This window comes from Hakea prostrata, chromosome 2 (assembly GCF_041222555.1).
Source record: "Hakea prostrata isolate BN-2017 chromosome 2, UWA_Hpros_2, whole genome shotgun sequence".
NCBI lineage: Eukaryota > Viridiplantae > Streptophyta > Magnoliopsida > Proteales > Proteaceae > Hakea > Hakea prostrata.
This window is the reverse complement of record NC_142601.1, coordinates 50,501,344-50,517,895: the sequence shown is the minus strand read 5'-3', so window position 1 is coordinate 50,517,895 and position 16,552 is coordinate 50,501,344. Positions and strand designations below refer to the sequence as shown.

Sequence of the window (16,552 nt, the reverse complement as noted above, 5' to 3'; positions counted from 1 at the left end):
AGCCCAAAGAAAATAATTCTTGGCTCCTTCCAACTTGATACTTGTAATTTGGAACGGTACACTTTCCTTGGGTATAATCTTTGAAGGATCAGCCATGGCTGTAACTTATGAAACTAATTATGAACAGAGAATACAATCGCTAGCATAGAAGATTCAATTATCTTCTTTGCATCTGATGCATACTAGCAATTACAATAAGCTTGCAGCTTGAGGTTGGTGCTTCCACGCCAGGAGAATAATGAGAACCGCCGAAACTCAACTTGCAGATGCTTCACATCCTCAGTAGGGAGGCTTTGATACCATGTGACAAAACCAGGACCTCTACTGGAATGCAGGTTTAGACTCAGTGAGAAACGAGAAGAGAAGAGGAGAAGAAGAAGAGATGGAAGAGAGGTGACTCTAGGAGGAGTCGATCACCTCTCTAGCTCTCATTATTGTAGTATATGAATACATGCCTAAAGATCATTCCCATTTCTGATAGGATTCTACTATCCTAATTTAGACTACATAATCAACAACCAAATCAATAAATCCCATAAAAAGGAAATTAATATAACCCAAAAAAAGGAAGCCTGAATCAACTTCTAAATCTCCCAGCTAGACTCCACGATTTTTCCTTAATCACCAGGGCATATACTCCAAAGACCAATCTACCTCTGCAGAGTCTGCGCAATATGAAATGTCAACAAGACTGAGCAATAACATTTCTTTAAGTCAGGAGCAGTTTAGTTACTTATAGAATATAAGATCATATTTTCTAAGAACAGTATAAAGAAAATGTAATACTACGTATCTCATGATGATGACCGATTGCAAGAACAGTATAAATTATCTGTTTTTATTGTTTTATGCTTTTCAATGGGTTGGTTCAGTTATGCTATTTATTGTTCTATATGATTGATTGCTTTATATGGCTTGGTATTGATTCTTTATAACTTGATGTGGCATAATGTTGGTTTGGGAGATATAAGGTATAAAATGTAGCATACTAAATAATGTTGGGAAAGAGGAGAAATACAAATTGGCACCTGGGCATATTGATAGCCCAAGTGCTTAGGCACCCATCCACTTCCTGGATTGACTTGGCACCTTGACAAATATGTTGGAGAATAAAATATTTGTCTCCCTATATGATCTATTGTGATTATGAGTGATTGCAGCCAACAGGATTTGTGATTGCAATCTTATTTCCATAATTTCAAGAGATCTGAAACCTGATATGAGGGGCCAGATTGATATTAGTCAAAATCTCATCTGTTGGTTCCTGTTAATTTCTTCAGATTAAAAACAGTGGTCTCCTTTGTATATTTTGTTATTTTATTTATTATTTATTTCTCCACTCTTCTTACATACCACTACTTTTTGCCTAATTCAGCCTTCATCCTTATTTTGTGTTATTACAGTCTCTCCCTGAACTAATCCCTGTTATATCCTCTCCTTCTTATGTACCTAGTGCTCTCTATTTTGGTTTATTATGAGATTGCTACTGTCCTTAAATTTGAGATATTTTTCAGTTGTGTGAGCCTGTAATGGAACCCAAACAGGTTTGTTATTTTTCAGAACTCTTATGATGTGTTCTTAAGTCTTTCTTTGTGAAGACTTTTACTTGCCTTCTTTGAGAAGGGCTTATGATGTTGTCACTGCTATTATATTTTGGATTGTGGTTGGTGCTCTCTACTGCTAATTTTATTTTTGTTGTTGGGATTCATTCGACATAATGGTATTTCTCTATATCGCTATTGAATATTAGTGCTTTTGAGTGGGTAGACTACCAGTAAAGTTCTCTCTGTGCTCACTGATGTCTATGGACTGCTTCATATGTTTGAGCTGGTTCTGCTGTTAATATTTATTTTTGTTTTTCCAAGCTGGTATGCCCCTCTAGTGAGTTGTAGAGGTTAGATGTTTTCCTTTAGTTAAGTGGAATTGTGTGATTTGGGCCTTGACTCTTAATAGGTTGCCTACAAAGAGTCCATTGTTGAAATGCATTGGAAAGGGTAAGGGTGTGGTTTGATTTTTCTTGCATAATCTTTATGTTTGTTCTTTAAAAAGAAACAATTAATTGGTACCGTTATTGCATCATAAACTTTCAGTGTATGAAATTTCAATTGTAGTATGTTTCTGTGTACAGAGTCATCAAAGCTGCAAAAAAAGCACTTGCAACACCTTTGGCTTCTTATCTTCAGCTTGGTGAGGGAGAGATAATCTTAGATGTGGATGGCACTGTTCCCACTCAACCAGTTCTGCAGCATATTGGAACCTCTGCATGGCCCGGTTAGGCATCTCTCATCCAATTATATTCTCCTTTTGTTTCCTTATGATCCATCAGCCCAAACTGTTTTCTACTACGTGATCAATCTAGGCTAGATCTCTGATGGGAGATTGATGCATTTAAGCTCTTGGTAATACAGACATAATCTTGTTTGATTTACTTGATTTGGATATTGAAGTTGTCTTGCTCTAACCTAACCATAAATATGGATTTGGCTAAAGGACTAGCTTTATGTAATCCACTTTCTTATGCATCTGATAGATTAGTCAATGCACAATGTGAATTTGGTTGATGCCTGAGTTAGTTTCATTCACCATTCTGCTATTGTAGTAGGCTAGTAGCACCATTTTTTCTACTTGAAGTTTAGTTTTGGTTGAATTACATGGCAGGACGGTTGACACTGACCAATTATGCTTTATACTTTGAGTCACTGGGAGTTGGTTCATATGACAAAGCTGTCAGATATGACCTGGCAACAGACCTGAAGCAGGTTTTAAAGGCTGAATTGACTGGCCCAATGGGTGCCCGTCTCTTTGATAAAGCCCTGATGTACAAATCAACATCTGTGTAAGTTTCTTTTGTTCACAGCTATTGAGAAAATATCTGAGGATTGACTTCTAGATCCACTCTCTAACTAGAGCAACTCTACAGAGCAGAGCCTATATTTTTTGAGTTCCCTGAATTCAAAGGCAACTCACGTCGGGACTACTGGTTGGAAATTAGTCTTGAGGTTCTGCATGCTCACAAGTTTATTAGGAAATACAACTTCAAAGAGACTCAGCTGGCTGAAGCACTTGCGAGGTCTACTCTAGGCATTTTGCGGTACTGTGCCACAAGAGATGCTTTCCGTAACTCTCCATCTCTTTACAAGACTTTACTTGTTTATAACTTAGCTGAAAAGCTTCCTGGGGGAGATAATATATTAGAAATTTTATCAAGTCAATTGGAGCAATTCAATGTTGGGAAGCTCCGACATGATGAGAATGGGATATCGCCTTCACTGTCCCTGACATCATTATTTGCACTTGTGAGACTTGAGCTGTTACCAAAAGGGTCATATTCTGATGGAGATGCAGCATTCCTGGTACGAGATTTAAGTGCTGGTAAGATCAATCCTTTAGAATTGGCTGCAAAGAAATTGAAACATGACACAGGGAGAGCTGAGGCAGCACAAGCGACTGTGGATCAAGTAAAGGTGGAGGGGATTGATACAAATATGGCTATTATGAAGGTAAACTCCTATATCTATTGTGCATTCTACCCTGTGGATGAAGATTTATGCCGTTCATTAGAACTAATTTCAGTAGGAATTGGCTATAGCTTTTGGAATTATTGCTTGGCTGCATTTTTTTTTAATGTTTTTGACTACAATAACTATCTGAATTAAAAGAAATGTAAATGCAAGTGTTGCATGTAGTTTCTAGTTTCTAGAGTATAAGTGTCTCATTGTATATACTGAAGGGTGAACCAAATGACATTATGTCATTTAATAAGTTCTGTCCTGCAAGATCCTTGAATTATTGTTCCTTCTCTTTTGTTAGGAAGTTTGTAGTGTGTTAGGCACACAAGGACAATTGTTTAGTGGGAAAAGAAATCTTTAACTGAAATAAAAAAATCCCATTTGATGGACCTTCCATTAGGTGGGAGTGGTAAGTTTTTATTGCAATGATTTCTTGAACATTAAAACCTCACCTTACCAGCTAGAATCTACTTCTCAACATAATGTTGGAAAATGCCAAGAATTCTTTTTCTTGAATCAAGATCATGATCTTCTTTAGATGCCTCTTGGATCGGCCATAGCTTTAGAGTATGCTATTGAATCATCCTGTGTCTGATCACTGAAGTGTTCTGGAGCTCCAAGGGCAGTGTTGAATGTAACTGAATTGGATGGTTTGCACTATCCCATAGTGTAACAATATTTCTGTTTGTTATTTAGCTATCAATTATGTTGTCTAAGACTCTAAATTGGGACTCAGCTTGAGATCTAATTGAAACATTGCTAACAGCATATTTTCATGTAGTTCTATAATGCATCAAGTCTGACCAGGACTCGATTCTCTTTGGTTACATAGATATGAGGACTTATTGGTGGTGGTGGTTGCTGTTGTTGTATATTTTGTTTTTAAATAGTTTATGTTTTATGGTAAGGCATTATAAGCATGCCTTTTGGACATTTCCTTATATCAAAGGTTGATATTTCTTTCTCCTTGTTGCCATTTGATGGTAGGAATTACTTTTTCCGATGGTTGAATCGAGTAAGCAGATCCAGTCTTTGGCCTCTTGGGATGACCCTTTTAAATCGACGGTGTTTCTGATGCTGATATGTTACATGTTTATCAGGTATAAATACACATCTTTTTGGGGGGCTGGCAGTAATTTTTCTCCAGCAATACATGTCTGCTTTGATGGTTATGTCTTATGTCAAAGCATCTATTTGTACCATCCAAAGTGCTACTATCCTATATAAGAAAGGACTCTCCATATTTCTGTCTTTTGTTTCATATTGTACCCTAATTCATGTAGTTTTAGTCTCTACTCGGTGCCCTGTTTTAGTATGTGCTGATGTGATCATACCTATTTTTTCCTGGGTGAACGCACCAAAAAAAAAAGTTGTCTAAGGCGCGTTTTGTCTGAATCCAGATTTCAAATCTCTGGATTCATGATCGAGAATTATACCCGTTTGGTTGTAAAATCTCCAGTTCAGGAAATCTGATATTCATCTTTTACACTAACGTGATTTGTAGTTTTGGTTAGGGTGAAATCCGGAGATTTCAGTTATCTTTGAACATTCTCCGTGTTTTTTGGATGTCCCTTTCTTCCCCCAATTTTTTTTTTTTATTTTTTATTTGAATCTATAGTTTGATCTGATATTGATCTCCGGCTCCAAACGGCCCGGGAAGCAACCATTACAACAATTACAAATTACAGGACCTTCCTTTTACAGGGGAAGGCATGACCTGAAAAAGAGAGGGGAAAAAACCCAAAGAAATTGCAACTTGATATGCAAATCCATCGTCATAGATGGTGCACGAACTAGGGATTGAAGAAAGCCAAGAAAATGCTGTAATTCCTTCCAAAGCACAATCAGCTGCGGGGAATTACATGACCAAGGATATCCAACATAGATGAAATTACTTCTCATTGCTGAGGAAGGAACAGTAATGATGCGGTGGGGGGGGGATGTTGGACTGATGAGGTAGGGCTGGGTGTGTGTGTGTGTGGAATCATGAGATGGAGAAGCAGCCAAAGGAGGGCTGAGAAAAGATGATGGATTTGGGGTAGTTTGGTTCAAGTGGGACAGTGGGGGCTCCAGTCTTGCAAGGGATGGGAGTCGAGTTGGTTAGGATTGTGAGCGAGTTCAATAGGAAAGAGCCGGCGGTGGCCACTAAGGGTGTCAATTGCTCACCGAAACGTTTAACCGTACCGAACCGCGCCGTCTAAAACCACACCGTACCGTACCGTTCAAAATTCGGTATGGTAGGTACTGAAACTGAATTTCTTCGGTATGGTTCTGGTTTTAGGTACTCATGCCGTCGGTACGTACCGAAACCGCACCGAATTGGTGCCGTACCAAATTAAGGGATATAAATTGTAATTTTACAATTAAAACACTTTACCTTTACCCTATCTCTAATTCCCTATTTCAGTTTTTTGTTTCATCATTCACTCATCTTCTTAGATTTACTTGTTTTGTCTCTATTAATTAAATTTACTTGCTTTATCTATGTTAATTTCAAATTATATCGATTGGTTGATCACAATTTCATTAGGATCTTAATGAACTGATAACAAAAGTGGCATAAGTTCATTCGTACCAAAATTGTACCACACTATATACCATGTTTGAACCGTTTTCTCATACCGATTTAATACCGAAACCGTACCGATTGACACCCTTAGTGGCCACAGGGAAGTGAACTTAATGGGCTAGGATGAGATTCATATGGACTCATTCTACTGATCATAAGGAGCCAATAGACTGGGCCTAGAGGATTGGTCTGTTTGGAGTTTTCCATCTGTTCGACTGGTTAAGGTTGAAGGGTGATACTTATGGGATTAGTGATAAGAGGTGCAGAGGAAAAGGATGGTGAAGGCAACCTGGGCAAGGAAGATGAGGCTAAGCAGGCTGTCATCAAGCAAATTACTGAGGCAATTGGTTGACGGAGACAGGTCTGCAGACTAGGAGGAGGTTGGGATGACTTGAAGGGAGGATTAGGACCAAAAAGGAGAGGCAGACAGGGCCAGGGTTGAAGGGAAAAACTAATGGTCCTTGATGGTCTATGGACCAATGGTTGGGAGAGGTTAACGGGAACGACCACATGGTGGGCTAGTCTAAAGGCTGCCTTGGTGGTGCTTCCTTTGGTGGTCTCTACGGGGAAAGAGGGAAGAATGAGGGGCAAAGAGGAGAAGGGGGCAAAGAAACAGGGAAGAACTAGGGGCAGAGTGGGAAGGGAGTGAAAGGGGGGGTATATGGCGGGTAAATGATTAATAGGGCTTGAATTGGTTAAAATGAAGCATTGAGAGAATAACATTAGTTGTCACTGCAATCTTTTGAGGGATGAAGTTTGTCAACTGTCAATTGAATTGGAGGGGAGCAATAATGGTAGTTTCAAAGGATAGAGGAGGCCAGGGGCATGAAGGAGTTAACTAGAATCAAGGCCAAAGACCTTTAGGAACAAGCAATGAGGAGGGAGCCACTTATAAGAGATAAGTTGGTTCAATGTAATTCCTCCATTAGCTACAAACATGATGCGACATCTGAAATTTATTATAGGAAGTAATGTAATTGGGATTTCCCAGATTGGGATCCTGGGTGAGAGGGGATGCCGTCTTTTGCAAGAGTCTCCTTTTCAAGGATGTAGTTCTTATGAGTTTGCCTTTTCTATACCTCTCTTTCTTTATCTAGTATGAAAACCACTTATCTAAAAATAGAATACAACAACAACAGGCCTTGTCCCAACTAAATGGGGCCGGCTACATGGATTCTTACCTTCCAATCAGCTCTTTTTGAGGCAATGCTAGATACAAGGCCTAAGCTATGCATATACTTTCTCACCACTTCTTTTAAGGTTATATTAGGTCTGCCTTTGGCTCTTCTAATTCCTTCAATTTGGATTAGATCACTTCTCCAAACATGATCATTTACAGGCGTCCATTGAACTTGGCCGTGCCACCTCAAATGACTTTCTCGTAACTTATCACTTATTGGAGCTACTTTAGACCAACTCTAATATAATCATTCCTTATCTTATCCTTCCTAGTTTTGCCACTCATCCATCTTAGCATCCTCACTTCTGTTACACTGAGTTATCGACATAATTCTTTTTATCAGCCCGACAATCTGCACCCTATATCATAGCTGGTCGAGTGATAGTCCTAGAGAATTTTCCTTTAAGCTTTAAACGAATACATCGATCACACAAGACCTTGGGTGCACCTCTCTACTTCATCCACCCTATTTTAATTCTTTGGGAAACATCATCCTCTATATCACTGTTTTTATTTATGATTGAACTAAGGTACCTATAACAATCACTCTGAGGAATCTCCTTATCATCAAGTTTAACCACCTCATCATCTGCCCAATCATGACTAAAGTTACAAACTAGATATATAGTCCTCGTTCTACTTAGTTTAAAGCCTTTTGATTCCAAAGTGGCTCTCTATAATTCTAACTTGGTATTAATCCCTACTTCAATCTCATCTATCAACACAATATCATCAACAAAAAGCATACACTAAGGAACCTCGTCTTGAATTTCTTTGGTTAATTCATTCATTATAAGTGCAAATAAATATGGGCTTTAAGCTGATCCTTGATGTAGCTCAACTGTAATTGGAATATCATTACTTTGTCCCCCCACTATTCGTATACTTGTTTCTGAACCATCATACATATCCTTGACTATGTCAAAATATTACTTACAACACTTCTTTTCTCTACTACTTTCCAAATTTACGCTCTTGGAACTCTATCATGAGCTTTTTCTAGGTCATCATATGAAGGTCTTTCCTACACTCTCTATACCTTTTCATAAGTCTCCTAATTAGGTAAATGGCTTCAGTTGTAGATCTTCCCGGCATAAACCCAAATTGGTTTTCCGTAATTGTGGTTAAGTGTCTCAAACGGGTTTCAATTGTTCTTTCCTATAATTTCATAGTATCGCTCATCAATTTAATACCTCTATAGTTATTACAGTTTTGAATATCTCCTTTATTTTTGTAAATTGGAAGTATGATGCTTCTCCTCCATTCATTTGGCATTTTCGTTGTACTTATAATCTTATTAAATAACTTAGTCAGCCAAGCTAGCCAATAGGATGGAGGGGTTTCATCAGTTGAAACTTCTAGACAGATTCTTGCATAGGCTAATTGTTGACAGCCAGTTGGTGTTTAATGGTTCAGTGTTTAATAAGACCAACAGGTTCCTTCATGTATCATAAAGGAGGAAAAGACAAAGTTACAATAATGTCTCTCATAGCTCGAGTCTAGGCTAACTATAAGTCAAACTATTAGGGGAAAGCTATCAGAGGACCGTTGCGGGCTTTATATTTCAATACTAATTGATCTATTTCTCCGCTTCCATTGGAGGGACTTGCCCAAAACTGAGCCAACAATACTTAGACCTTGAAATCAGAAGTTAGGAGGCAGACTTCAAAGGGTATACAGTGGGGGATGCTTTTATGTCAAGCCAATGTAGCTGCAGACACCGGTCCTATTGCCTGAGGAAGATTGGTTTCCACACTGCATGTCAAGGCCCTGTCTCCAGGGCATAAATCTTGTCTTGAACACTCCATTATCGGGTCAAAGAAACCTTTGAACAGTTGGCAGCACCTATGAAGTGGCCAACCAATGAGTTTGCCATTTTGAAGACTCAAGGACAATAAGATCAACAGGGCAGAGAGCTTGTCTTGAATGAATCAATAATGGAAGATGGAGAGAGAATCTACTTTTAGATTATCGGTGGGTGATAGAAGTATTCCTTTTCCAGGAGTTCCCTTCAAATACTGTAGTATTCTGGTAACAGCCTTCATATGAGCTAAATATGGATCATGCATGAATTGGCTCACTATCCCTACAGCATAAGCAATGTCTGGCCTGGTGTGGGACAAGTAAATAAGCTTCCCTACCAGCCTTTGGTATCTTCCTTTGTCAACTGGTTCTCCCTTTTTTTCTTTAAGTTTAACTCCAGCTTCAATAGGGGTATCAACTGGTTTACACCCCAACATTCCCACTTCTGATAATAGATCTAGGACATACTTTCTTTGGGATAGGAATATACCTTCATTTGATCGAGCCACCTCAATCCCTAAGAAATACTGTAACTTCCCTTGATCTTTAATTTCAAACTCTCTACCAAGAAAGTCTTTCAACTTTTGAATTTCTTCACCATCATTCCCTGTGATGACAATATCGTCTACATAAACAATGAGAAATGTGATGTTAGTACCTGACTTCTTGACAAATAGTGTATGATCAACATTGCTTTGCTTGTACCCAATAGAAGTCATTGCCTTCCGAAGGTGTCCAAACCAGCATCTAGGAGACTGTTTTAACCCATATATTGACCTATTCAACCGACAGACTTTCCCTGCAGTATTGTCATCAGAAAAACCATGTGGGATTTCCATATAGACCTCTTCTGCTAACTCCCCATGTAAGAAGGCATTCTTTATGTCTAGTTGGTGCAAGTTCCAGTGTTTGTTCACAGCTATAGACAACAGAACTCTGACAGTATTTAGTTTCGCAACAGGGGCAAAGGTCTCCTGATAATCAATCCCATAGGTTTGGGTAAACCCCTTTGCAACTAGTCTAGCTTTCAACTTGTTGACTGATCCATCCATATTTTGTTTAACCACAAATACCCATTTGCAGCCCACTGGTTTTTTTCCTGGAGGAAGTGTAATCAGCTCCCAAGTGTCATTTTTCTTCATTGCCTGCATTTCCTCTACCATAGCTTCCTTCCATTTCTTATCAGCATAGGCTTCCTGCCAACTTTTAGGAACAGATACATATGACATAGAGGATATAAAAGCATGGTAGGAGTCAGACAAAGAGTTATAAAAAACATATTTAGCTATGGGATGTTGAGTACAATATTTGACCCCTTTTCTAACAGCAATAGGAAGATTGGAAGAAGATACCTCAGTAGAATTTGATTCTGGAGCAGGAGATTGAAGTGGTAACGTATCACCTTTCTCCACCTGCTTTAGCCGGTTGTATTTCTTCCTATGATAAGTCTTCACCTCTTTATTTTGGTCAATTTGGTTTTGAAAGACCCCAACAGTGTGTCTCACAGGAGTGGTCTTCCCATGGCTAGGTTCTTCACATGGTTCAGAAAATGAAGGGGGTGGATTAGAGTCCTCAGTTATACTGGCCAAAGTCTCCCCCTGGTCAGGAAACTCTTCTGGGACTCTAAAGTTGTGTTGGTTTATGATAGGAAGATCTAGAGTCGGAAAGAACACCTCTCCTCTAGGACTCTCCCCCTGGAGAGGTGTATAGTAAGGGCAAAACTCATGAAAAATTACATCCATGGATACAATGGTTTTCCTGGAGGGAGGATGATAACATTTGTACCCTTTCTGAGTAGCAGAATACCCCAAAAATATGCAACGTAGGCCGCGGGGAGCTAGCTTACTCTGGTGGGATGTGATTCTGGCATGGCACACGCATCCAAAAACCTTTGGGGGAACAACAAAAGAAGAGGCTCCCTGAAGAATCTCATTAGGACATTTAAAACCAAGTATCCTACTGGGCATCCTATTCAGAAGGTAAGAAGTAGTGAGTATAGCATCACTCCAGTACTGGTCAGGTACAGTCATAGCAATCATAATGGAACGGGCTATCTCTAAGAGATGCCGATTCTTCCTTTTGGCCACCCCATTTTGGGCAGCCGTATCAACGCAACTGGTCTGATGTATTATGCCAGAGTCAGAGAGATATCTTTGAAATTCACCATCAATATACTCGGTGCCATTGTCACTGCGAAGGATCTTTACAGTGGCATTGAACTGAGTTTTAATCATATTATGAAAATCACGAAAACATCGGAAAACCTCATTTTTTTTGTTTTAAAAGATAGATCCATGTAGAACGAGAGTGACAATCAATAAAAGTAACAAAGTACCTATGGCCAGTAATTGATACACGTCGGCAGGGACCCCACACATCAGTATGAATTAGCATAAAAGGAATAGGTCTTCTATTATGAAGAGAAGGTAAATAAGTAGAACGAGTATGCTTTGCAAAAATGTAGGCTTCGCAAAAAAAATTATCCTCATTATAAGAAGAAACCAAATCAAGAAATATTTTCTTAAGAGTTCCTAAAGGGGGGTGACCTAGCCTACGGTGCCACTGATGAAGGTCTGATTTTACCGAATGGACCGGATCAGAAGATGTAGTCAAAGCAGACGCAGATTCTCCAATCGGCTCAAGTAAATAAAGTCCATTGTCTAGTTTACCACGTCCAATCTCCTTCCCCGTGACTAGATCCTGGAGGACACAGTAAGATGGGAAAAAAGTCACTTTACAATTCAAGTCATGTGTAAGACTACTGATAGAGAGCAAGTTACTAGAGAAAGAGGGAACATGTAAAACTTTAGACAAAGAAAGTGATGGAGAATGCTGAATGGTTCCTTTTCCAGAAATAGAAGAATATGAGCCATCAACAATTTGAACTTTATCCTTTCTAGAAGTTGGAGAATATTGTAAGAAAGAAGAGGATAAACCTGTCATATGATCTGTGGCTCCTGTATCAATGATCCAAGGAGTAGAAACTGAAGAAGCTTGAAAGCTTGTAAAAGTTTTACCTGATATAGCAAGGTAGGAATTGGTGTGGGTAGTAGAGGAAGCAAAGTGGTCGAGGCCGTCTCATCAATAGTTGTCATGTTGACAAAATTATCTGCAGTTTCTTCGTCTTCAACCTTTCGAAGTAACATTTTTTTTCTTTTCAGATTCAGATTCAGATTCTGATCCTGATTCTGATTTTGATGCTGATTCTGATTCTGATGATATGGAAAATCATAAACAGGTCCCTGAAAGTTTGTAAATTTACAAACCTAACCCTCAAACATAGTATTTACGTTTTCTGTTTTTCTTTTTATTTTGGTTGGGCTGATCGAAACAGAAAACATAAATATAGCAGTAGTCTTCACTCTTCAGGAGTCTCTTTCAGCGGAAGTTGCAGAAGCTCCGGCAGTAGAAGCGAGCAGCGGCAGCGGAAGTTGCAGAAGAAGCAGCAGGAAGCGTGGTTCTTCTTCTCTTCTTCTTTCCTTTTTTTTTTTTTTCTCTGATCTTCGAGGTGGAACTGAAACGATAGTGCAGCGGTGTGATGGGTTTGAAAAGGGAAAAAAAAATTCTGCCAAACGATGGTTGCAGAATTATGGTTTGAAGAATTGATTTCTGCGATGGTTGCATTAGGTTGTAGAAGAACAAGAAAAAACTGCGAAGGGTTTTGGTGAAAAAAGATAATCTGCTATGGGTTTATGGGTTTGAAGAAAGAAAAAAATAGAAGAAGATCCTAATCGAACTTTGGCTTTGATGCCATGTTGAAAGAAACGATTGTGGTGAATGGCTTATTGATCCATGATCTCAAGCCCTCTATTTATAATTAAGTGGAAAGTAGACTATTACAAGGAATAGAAGTTTACATGAATGCAAACTCTAATTTAACTCCTATACAAACTCTTATTAGACTCCTAATAGAATCCAACAACCTTCTTTAGAATGTACACGAGCATGGTAAAGAGGGAACTCCAAGTCATCCTCTCAGGGCAGAAGGGAGGAGATGGGAGGTTCAAGAGAACGGAGGACCTTGGTGGTGAGCACTGCCATAGTGGCAGGTACTGATGGAAGGGAATTCTCACTCATTGTTTTTTCTTGTCTCTCCCTTTCACTTCATGTTGGCGTACTGCAAGTCACCCCTCCCAGGGCAGTAGGGGAGGAGATGAGAGGTAGGACCTTGACGGGATGGGTCCACACCCCGAGCTCTTCCAATGGTGGCAAGCACCCATGAATGGGAACTCTTGCTCTATTTTTTCTCATCATACCTTCTTCAGCCCATGCTGGCACTGTACTTTACCCAACTCACTAAGGTCTACCTTTTTTATCCCCTGAATCTGTTTCAACCATATCTCCAGCTCTCTAGGTTAATGAAGAAAAGGCACATTCTTCAATTTTTCGTATGTCTCCGCCCATTCTTCAACAAATTGGTTAACTTCCTGTCATCAAGTTCAAGTATTTGTCTTCTCTTTATTTCTATCTTAGTTCTGCTTTATTGCTTTCTACTAGTCACTTATCTGAGTTTCATAGTTCAATATGTTGGTGTCTTATACCATCGACGGCTTGGGTGTTTATTTACATGCCTTCGTCTCTATAGCACAGCCCTCACCGTTCACATGCTTTTCTCATTCTGAAAGCCAGCTTTCTGAAGGAGGGAACGTGGTCTAACAGTCAATTACATCTTGGTTTTCAAAACCAAGTGTTGGACTCCACCCACTAGAAAACAAAACTTTTTCTATTGTGGAGGAGACACATGGAAGGCAGCCAGAGAATGCTCAGCACATGGACTATACTTTGACAATGGAATACCTGGAATCTCAAACCAGCACCCAGGCTGAGGAAAAGGAGAGAACGAATGAAGAAAGGGTTTTCATATGTCACATCTCCAGTACTGGAATGTCCCAAATCACAAAAAAAAATGAGGTGGATTAACAGGTCCAATGGGAATTGGAATGTTATTTTGCAAGGATGTAAATTTTCTTGCATTATTTCTCTGCAGAATAAGGGATGAAATGAAAAAAGAAACTCTTCTTACATTTTTTTTCATGCTATTAACACAATCATAAACTGCCTTCCTATCTGAAAATTAGTGAATGAACGGCAGGAAACCAAGTGATAGAAACCAATGGTATAATGTTTGAGTTTGATGAGTTGTTATTATATCCAACCATGCTTTTGACTTCATTTATTTTTGTTACTGTCATTATTGGTATTGCTTGTAATATTCTTTTGCTTTCTTTAGATCTTCTTGGGTCATATTCATAATTTTATTTCAATGGAAAAAAATGTAATTGATTAGATTGCAATGCCAATCAATTTGTTTCCAACATGTAAGACCACATGGGTTAGATCTATTAGGGTGGGTCATGATCAGGCCCACCTTTTTTGCTACATTTCTGAGCATATATGATTTATTATCGGTATTGTTATGTGATATCCTCGTGATTATATCATCCTTCTCTTCATACGGATTGGATACCTGCAGCTTGAGCTGTTATTCCAGCGAGTAAGGGAAACCAAAAAAACTGTGACACTTTTGACTGTCTTGCAGGGGTTGGTTCAAGTATGTTTTGCCTTGCACTTTTGTATTCTTGGCAGCACTCATGCACTGGGAGAGGCGTCGCAATAAAGGGAAGTCATTGGAAGCTGTCAGAATAACACCTCCTCCCAGCCGTAATCCAGTTGAACTACTGTTGGGATTGCAGGAACTCATTTCTCAGGTTGAAGCTCTAGTTCAGGATGGAAACATCATTCTTCTGAAGCTAAGGGCAATCTTATTTTCAGCTGTACCTCAGGTTAGCATCCACCTACCATGTCTTCTTCTAAAGGAAAACTGGAATAAACAGATAGCACATGCTACATACCCACTTCACATGCTCATTCTCTGTTTCCTCCTTGAGACATTGTTCCCTATGTGCAAAAGTAGTGACTCTCTATATTTGTGCTGTTTCTTGAATATGGATGGAGACTTTTTTCTGGACATCACCAATATTCTAAGTTGATGTTACTTTCCTGATAGATCAAGGCATCTGACCAGCATTTTTCCTTTACATGATATATGGCAATACGTTACAGAGAGACTGCAATATCTTTTCAGGCGATGGTGTATGTCATGAGCAAGTGAATGATCCTTTACAATCCTGATTCCACTTACTGTTTATATGTCAAGGATTATTCTGGATGAGAAAAGGTTATTGTACATCATATTACTTGCATTAGTATTAGGTAGTATCAAGGGTATTGAGCCTATACTTTCCAGGCATCTCTTGTTCATGATTCTGACACTCGGGAAGATGTGGCTTATGCCACATTTAATCTAATGGCCAAGCACAGCATTATTGGAATTATGGAGATCATGGCACATATGGAATGATATAAAGCAGAAGTTTCCAATAATGCACCTTTGGACTAGTAATTTTGTCTATTTGCTTGAACTTCCCATGCATTAGTGGTGGCACATGGCTTGAATAAGGGAACTACTAATGTAATATTCATTTAGGAAGTCAAATCAATACCAAAACAGGATAGAAACAGAGAGAAACACAATAATTTTTAACATAGAATTATAGAACAAAATCCTGTCATAAAATCTGATGCAGTTAAGAGTGTTCGAAAGGGAGCTTTGAAATCCTGAAGTTTGGCGCATGGGTCGGTTCTATAGACATTATGGGTCTTAGTTTCAGGTTATTGATGTAATGGGCCTAATTTATAAGCCTATAAAGTGGGTTAATGCTGGAAGACGGGATTGGTAGTTATTTTTAATAGTTAAGTCAGTGTTTTGAGTTAGATCAGGATATTTAATAGTTATGGAAAGTTCTGTTTTTATTTTATTTTTCCTTTTTTGAGTCGTTTAGATTGATTAGGAGTCTTTTATTCAAGTTAGGAATTTTAGGTCTCTCTCTCTCTATATATATATATATATATATATATGACATACCCACATCAAACAGAAGTGGTGAAAAAGGATATGCATAGCTTAGGCCTTGTATCTAGCATGGCCTCAAACAGAGCTAATTGGAGGCAAGAACCCATGTAGCCGACCCATTAGTTGGGAGTCTTGGGACAATGCTTCTTGTTGTTGTTGTTGTTGTTGTGTATATATATACAAACGTACCCACATTAATTGACAATTAAAGATGATATGAATGGATATGACTTTTTATAAAAGTTCTTGTGCAGTGTAGAGCATATCGGATTGCTATCCGTTTCTTTGATTTCTTCTTTTCTCCTCTTCTCTTATTTCTCAAGAGCTTTTTCTATTGTTCTAGTTGCTATGCACGAATATCTCCAACAACAGTGAGTTGAATTTTACCCAACCCCAATTCTTTTTCTAGCAATCTCCTAAACTTCTAACTTCCCCAACCAAATGTATCTTTTTAAAAAAAACTTTTTTCCCCTTTCTATTTCGTACTCCCTAAAATCCGAAATTTCAAAATTAGATTTATGCCAATCTGACCATTAGAACAGTCCCAAACTTTAGGGATTGTCCCCATATATTATTAT

At 38.7% G+C, this 16,552-nt stretch overlaps 1 protein-coding gene across 1 annotated transcript in view; it reads left to right on the top strand.

Annotated features, from left to right (window-relative positions):
- The window catches only part of LOC149024713 (polygalacturonase inhibitor (DUF639)), a 43,424-nt gene that overhangs the window by 20,152 nt on the left and 6,720 nt on the right, over nucleotides 1–16,552 (top strand). Inside the window, exons 5-9 of the mRNA XM_089144913.1 lie at nucleotides 2,129–2,271; nucleotides 2,659–2,836; nucleotides 2,921–3,500; nucleotides 4,497–4,609; nucleotides 14,601–14,844. Coding sequence (XP_089001039.1) covers nucleotides 2,129–2,271; nucleotides 2,659–2,836; nucleotides 2,921–3,500; nucleotides 4,497–4,609; nucleotides 14,601–14,844 — 1,258 coding nt within the window. The remainder of the gene's footprint in view (nucleotides 1–2,128; nucleotides 2,272–2,658; nucleotides 2,837–2,920; nucleotides 3,501–4,496; nucleotides 4,610–14,600; nucleotides 14,845–16,552) is intronic.